The following is a 7,496-nucleotide window of genomic DNA, read 5'->3' as shown; positions in this document are numbered from 1 at the left end:
GTTGTAATACTTTGCCTCTGATACCATATTTTTCTAATGTTTGTAATAATATTTGGTGTGATACTGTATCGAATGCTTTTGTTAGGTCGAGAAACACCGCAAGGCACTTTTTATTTTTGTCCATACTTTTAGTTATATCACTAACAAGCTCATATATAGCATCTATTGTACTGACTCCTCGAGTAAAACCAAATTGATTTTTTGATAGTACATTATTTTGGACAAAATAACATAACAGTCTATCCTTAAAGCATTTTTCGAAGACTTTTCCCAGGTTAGAGATGACACTTATTGGTCTATAATTATCCATCAATTCCTTACTTCCGGACTTAAAAACTGGACTCACCACAGATACTTTAAAATGACTTGGCACTACACCAGTTTTAAAAATTAAGTTTATAATATGTACAAGTGGTGGTAAAATGTGCATATGGAGCAGTTTTAAGATTTTTGCAGAAATTCCATCTTTACCAGGTGAGCCATTATTTTTTAAAGAATTTATATATTTAATAGTAATGTTTTATAGTAAGGGGTTTCAAATACATGGAATTTGAGAATGTCCTGCTTATTGTGAAGGGGTGAGGGGGAGTATTAATGCTTTTTGATAGGTTTAAACCAACATTCATGAAATGCTTGTTAAAATGATTAGCGATCTCTATAGGATTTATTATTTGATCACCATTTTGCGACCTAATCACTTTTATTTCCCTTTTACCCTCATTCCCATCTTCATTTACAGCCTCATTTATAAAATTGTATATTTTTTATGTTATTACTATTTTCCTGAATTTTATTTTTGTAGTAATCATTTTTTGTATTTTTGATCAGATTATTCAGTTTATTTCTGTACTGTTTATATTCAAAGATTTTTTCTGGTGTAGGATTTTTCCTTAATTTTTGTTTTAATTTGTCTCTAGTTTTTATTGAAGTAATTATACCTTGCGATATCCAAGGTTTAATTTTTTTAACTCTTGTGTTTAACACTCTTTCATAGTATGACTGATTTATTATTTCAGATATTTTTTTTACCAAAAGATTCAAGGGCTAAGTTAGGGTCGTTTTGTGTAGATATTTCATTCCAGTTTCTGTTTTTGGCCAATTCGATTAATTGTTGATAATTTATGTTTCTAATTGTTATGTCATTTATTTTAGAGTTTTCTGGTTTATTTTTATTTGAAACAATATTTATTAATATAGGCAAGTGATCTGTTATATCGTGATTTACTATATATGGATTAAATTTAAGTATATTTTCTTTAATTTTAGTTTTGAGAAATACGTGATCTATACAAGTAACTTATAATTAAAACACCATATCCAACGTAACCTCATTTATTTTTCATACTAATATTACAAGAAGGCGACTAACCTAAAAGTATATTCATTACTCTCAGTCTTATTGGAAAACATAACACGACAAAAATGAAATAAGATTAAAGTAATATTAGGTATTTTTTCATAATGCCTTAAAGGTTTGGATGACTCACTATGGTTCATGAGGCTTTCTTTTTTGATACCTGTTCGGATTTGTCCTGGATTCTTTTTATAGGACCGGTCTTCACGATAGGAATCTGCTTATATTCAACCTGTTTGTGTTCAGGCTTTTTCGGGGCTGTAATACTCAACACTCCGTCGCTGGATAGTTTCGACTGCAACCCTTTGATGTCACAATCTTCAGGCAAAACATACCTTCTCACGAAATGCCTGGATATATACCCATGTTCGTCTTGCTGTTCTTCGTGCTTGCCTTCCACGGTGACGGTGTTATCGTCGTTTAACTTGACGGTCAATTCTTCTGGTTTAAACTGTTGAACATCGATGTTGGCTTGAAACTTATCCTTATCCGATAAAATTGACACGTCTTTATCCAGAGCGGCTAGTTGGTTTAGGGCAGAATCCAGAGGACGTAGAGCTTCTTCCGGACAAAATAATGATATCCACTGCTTGCGTGGCATAAGAGCGGATTCATTCAATAAATATGGCAGTAGAGACATTTTTTTTTGGTTAATTTGCACACTATTTAGAACTTTGCAGTATATATAAATTCACTAAGAAAATTGCCTGTTTATTCGCTGCTTTCACTTTTCAGTCGCTCACACTATTCGAATCTGCTGTCCCCGAACAAATCGAACATATTTTATAGTCGCGCGCAAAGCGTCTCGAAAATTCCAGATTGCGGCAGGTTAGTATTCGATACGATAACGCGATGTTCTTGGTCTACGTGTTGTAATACACCCGTCTAGACTACTCTAGAAACAGTGGGATGATTTGAAGAAACGTATAGGCAAAACAAACCGTTTCAAAATAAATGTAATATATTAATAATAATAATAATAATAATAAATAAATTTATTTGCCAGTAATAGTACAAGTTTACAGTGCATTATTGGTATACATTCTTCATACATGATGAATGTATTACTGCAAAATGGAGTTTAAGGCAGTAAAACTGATATTGAATAAACTCCGTAAAAATGTTGTAACTGTAACTAACAACAAAGAATATTAAATTAATATATAGATTCAATGTTAGCACAATAGCAAATCATAAGTAGTATGTAGTTTTATAATTTCAACACAAGTAAATTACAACACTGTTTTTACTCAAAACATTCTAATAGTTCCTAGTTCTTATACTTATAGTAGACGTTTGTACCTACAGTTATATGGCCATTTATGCCTATGTATATTTTTATTCATTCTCTTTCGCTTCATCCAGCTTGTTTAGCATTTATTTTATATATATACCAGTTGCTTTGCAGGCACGAATTAGTCATTAAACGGTAGTCTTTAAGCAAACTTCATGTTAGTTTGTAAGTTGCTTTAATTGTATTCTTCTTTTTAATTAAACGTATTGTTTTTAAAAAAGGAAGTTTCAATTAATAAAATAAAAGTCTACCCAAAACACAAGTACACTATACCGTATGAAAAAAAAAGATAAATAAAAAACAACAAGACTTAGTCGTGTGTTAGCAAGTTATTTTTATATAGATATTTGAATTTTGTTGGCGTGAGTATTTTCATTTCGAGAGGAATATGATTGTATAATAGGTAAACATTATAAGAGAAAGATCTTGCAAACAAGGCAGTTTTATGGAAAGGAGGAGATATTAGGCCCCTATACCTTAGGTTTAAGTTGTGAACATCTGTTCTAAACTTTATTTTGTTGTACAAATATGGTGGACTTTTATTAAATATTATTCTGTGGAATAAGACAGCGGAGTGAAATGTACGGCGATTTTCCATATCCAACCAATTGCAAGTTTTGAGTTTGTGAATTACTGGCTCAAACTTCCTTATGCCAAATGCAAACCGCAAACACGACCTCTGAACTCGCTGTATCCTGTCCCTATCCTATTTGGTTAGGCATGGACCATACAATGCATCACAATAATTAAAGTGACTTAACACAAGAGCATCTGACAATGTTAATTTTAGTTTTTGACTTAGTGCACGCCTATACAACTTTATATATATATGGATATAACAACTTTAAATTTGCATACGCCCTCTGTACACACGCAGATACATGTTCGCTGAATCTTAAATCTGTATCTAAAATTACCCCCAAATTCCTCGATTTTTTTTCAAAGGTAAGCTCTGAGTTATTTAAATTAATTTTAAGTTGGTTTTCTAAGTCAATTTTTTGTTTTCCAAAAGCAAGTATTTTAGTTTTTAAAGGGTTTAATTTTAAGTGGTGTTTTTCTGAGTTTCGAACTAGTTGATTCAAATCTTTATTTATGTTAAGTTGAGTTTGTGCTATGCTATTAGGTGTGACAGAGTATAATAATTGTTCATCATCAGCAAAACTATAATCAATACAGTGTTCAAGGGCATGTGTGAGATAACAAGTGTATATGCAGAATAGTAACGGGGATAGCCCGGAGCCCTGTGGAACACCACAGTGAAGCGACCCTCTGTCCGAACATCTCTTATCAGTTTCTACATATTGAACCCTATTAGATAAATAGCTTTTAATTAGATCGACAGCACTCTGTGAAAATCCAATATGCAATAGCAAAGCGAACAGGACCTGGTGGTTTACCTTATCAAACGCTCTTGTGTAGTCTAACAATATCAAAACACATGAGTTTCCAGAGTCTATATTTGACATTATTGAATCAACCACGTCCAACAGTGCTGTACAGCAACTGTAGCCTTTTCTAAATCCCGATTGTCTCAAGGGAAGGATATTGTGTTTATTCAGGTGTTCTATTATTCTAGCGGTTAAGATTTTTTCAAATATTTTCGAGCAGGGTGATAAAATGGATATGGGTCTTAATTCTGAAAGGTTTGTGGGCTCGGTTTTAGTTTTTGGCAACAGAAAAACTCTAGTAATTTTCCAGGAGTCTGGACATTTAGATACGAGAATACACGAGTTATAAATATTAACTAAAATATTTAGAATCTGAGGGCAGCATAATTTTAGCATTTCACTGTTTAGACCATCCGGACCAACGGCATTTGATTTTATTGATGATAAGGCAGTGTAAACTTCCTGTTCATCCGTCAATCTAAAAGAAAAAAGCTCAATAATGTTTTTTGCCGTACTAGCAGTATATAATAAAATCAAGTCCGGATCTGGTGGTTCAAGTTGAGAAAATTGAAGAAAAAAGTTGTTTATTTCATTCGGGTTATTAAGATTGTTGGGAATAGTATCACCGGACTTTTTGTTTAAAATATTAAGATTCTTGAGAGTTTTCCATAAAATTTTTCCGTTGCCATTGTTATTCTCTAGTAAGTGTTCTAGGTAGGCTTTTTTTTCTCTATTTATAATACTAGTAGTTTCGTTTTTAATGTATTTATAGTAATTCCAATTTAGAGGGGTTTTATTTTTTTAAAATTTGTTATAAGCCTGATCCTTTCGCTTGATAAAACATTGAACAGCAAAAGTACACCATGGCTGGTTTCTATGTTTATAGTTAATTGTTTTATAGGGAGCTAATTGATCAAATAAGTTAAGTATTGTATTAGTAAAAAAATCAACTTTCAACACATGATTATTTATATAATAAGTATTATATAAAGGAGATACAGCCAGGCAGTCGAGCACGCTTTGTTTGTCTATTTTACTTAAGCATCTTGACCTTATAGATTTGTAGGTGTTTACTACATTTTTAAAATAAGACTGAAAATTCTAAATAATGATCAGAGAGATTATTTACTTTATTAGTACCGTAAAAATCTTGCCTGGCTTCCTGCGTAGAAACCAAAATAATATCGATTAGTGTTGAGCTATTATTTGAGATTCTAGTTGGACTATTAATTGTTTGTTTTAGATCAAAGAGTTCTATTGTTTTCCTGAAATTCTGTGTGTGTGATTTTGTGTCCTCGATATTTAGCAGGTCTATATTTATATCTCCACCACATATAATATCATGGCAATTTGTATAAAGTTGTGATAAATTATTCTCAAGGGTATCCAGAAAATCTGAGACAGAGCCTGAAGGAGGCGTGTATACAGTGCCTATTATAACGTTTTTGTTTTTAAGTTTAATTTTAAGCCATACCTCCTCTAGTACTGACGAACAATTTAAATGTAGCTGCTCGAATTCAATTGAATTTGAAATAAATATACCAATACCTTCGCCTCTGCCTGCACTGCGATCTAATCTTAAAAATCTATAACCATCACATTTAAAACATCGTCCGGTATACCACAATGCAACCATGTCTCACCCAGACCAACAAAGTCAATTTTTTTTTCCAACAAAAATGTTTTAAATTCAGCCAAGTGAGGTACTAATGATCTTATGTTATAAAATGCGAATGAGAATCTTTTCATTTTTTTCCCACTAAGTCCGATTAACTCTTGGAAACTCTTCAAAAAATGGCAAATGTAATCATGTTAATAGTTAAATTTGTTAATTAAATTGAGTACTTCAGTAACGTATTTATGCAAAGAACGAGAGAAGAATACAAAAAAGTGTTTTTCTTTTTTTCCCTCAAATAAAAAACGATAGGTTGATATAAGTTACAGATTTGTGGCTACGTAGGATAGGTACTATACTAACCCGATACGAATTTTAAAATCGAAATCAAAAACTTAGGGATCTAGTATATAAAAGTAAACAGAAGCTTATATATAAAAAAAAACAGGATATGAACAAAAGTGACAAAGAAAAAAAAGAAATAAAAAATTCTTACCAAGTTAACGCATTTCACCATTTTACCCCTAAAAAAATTACAATGATTGTTCCAATTGTTTTTCATTAATTTTAAGAAATCAATTTTATTTCTCCGACTCTTTTTAAAATCTATCTAAATAATTTGTTAGTACTTCCCCTAAATGGAGAAATAATTGCATTTGCCGACGATTGTGCCATTTTAATCCGAGGAGACTCTTGACAGGAAGTAAAACATATAGCAGAAAAAGACCTCCAAATAATAAAAGACTAGTTTGATGAGCACCTTTCAACAATGAATATCAATAAAACCTCAACTTAATATTACATCACTAAAGGTAGAAAACAAAAACTTAGAAATAAGAAGTTGTCAAAATATTACCTATCTCAGAGTTGTCGTTGTCTCCCATCTAAAATGGAATGACCACATCAAAGCATTATGCACATAACTGAAATATTTGTTATTCACTTTTAAAGAAGTTAGAAATACTCAAACTACCAAAAAAAACCTCATTATTTATAATGGTTTAGTCCAATCTATATTAAGATATGGCATATTGGCATGACCAGGAGTTTCCATAACTTACCCGAGATCAATAGCCACATTACAAAAAAAAGGAATGTTCACGAAGAATATTCGACAACCCAGCAAAGAGCTTTTTTCAAAATATAAAATTTTTAACATACGTCAATTTTATGCTGAATCATTAGTTAAATATCAATTCGATCATTTAAAATAAACCAGCATTCTTATAATATTCTTATAGATATTTATATAATTCTTATAAATTCACTGGTAACTTCTACCGTACAAAAAGCAATTGGTACAAAGCAGTTTTCATATCTGGTACCTAAAATATTTAACATGCTCCCTAGAAATTTAATAAGCCCATCAAAATCCAAAAAAAAGAAAGAATCAGAAATTTTTTCTCTGTATATACATACATAAAGAAATGAGAAGACAATCTTTTGAGTGATTCTTGTAAATGTACATACATATTTATTCTATTATATTTTACTCTTCTCTAATCTTAAGATTGGTTTCCAAACCAAGGGGTGGAAGAGAGTAGCAGCCCAAGTAGCATGATACTATTTATTTTCAAGTTCATTTATAGATTACAGCTATTAGCTATTGCACATTAAAATTAAAATTGACATTTAATTTTAAAGCTTTAATAAATCTATGTCAATATTATATCTATAATAAATCTATACAATATCAAATTTAGAACTAGTTACAATATTTTTTTGCAAATCACACATACAGTGGCGGCCAGCTAATTAAAAACGACACAAAATTTAATTTTTTTGGAAAACCATTTTATGCAGTTTTACGAATGATATTTATTTATAAGGGTTAGACATATTAAA

At 31.0% G+C, this 7,496-nt stretch overlaps 1 protein-coding gene across 2 annotated transcripts in view; it reads right to left on the bottom strand.

Annotated features, from left to right (window-relative positions):
* Positions 1-1,316: 1,316 nt before the first annotated feature.
* LOC126740754 (alpha-crystallin A chain-like) overlaps positions 1,317-7,496 on the bottom strand; it is a 30,526-nt gene continuing 24,346 nt past the window's right edge. For both annotated transcript variants that reach the window (XM_050446915.1, XM_050446914.1), the window contains one exon: positions 1,317-1,586. In XM_050446915.1, coding sequence (XP_050302872.1) covers positions 1,494-1,586 — 93 coding nt within the window. In that variant the 3' untranslated portion in view covers positions 1,317-1,493. The remainder of the gene's footprint in view (positions 1,587-7,496) is intronic.

The sequence above is a fragment of the Anthonomus grandis genome, chromosome 9, assembly GCF_022605725.1.
Source record: "Anthonomus grandis grandis chromosome 9, icAntGran1.3, whole genome shotgun sequence".
NCBI classification, from domain to species: domain Eukaryota; kingdom Metazoa; phylum Arthropoda; class Insecta; order Coleoptera; family Curculionidae; genus Anthonomus; species Anthonomus grandis.
This window is presented reverse-complemented; position numbering and strand designations above follow the sequence as displayed.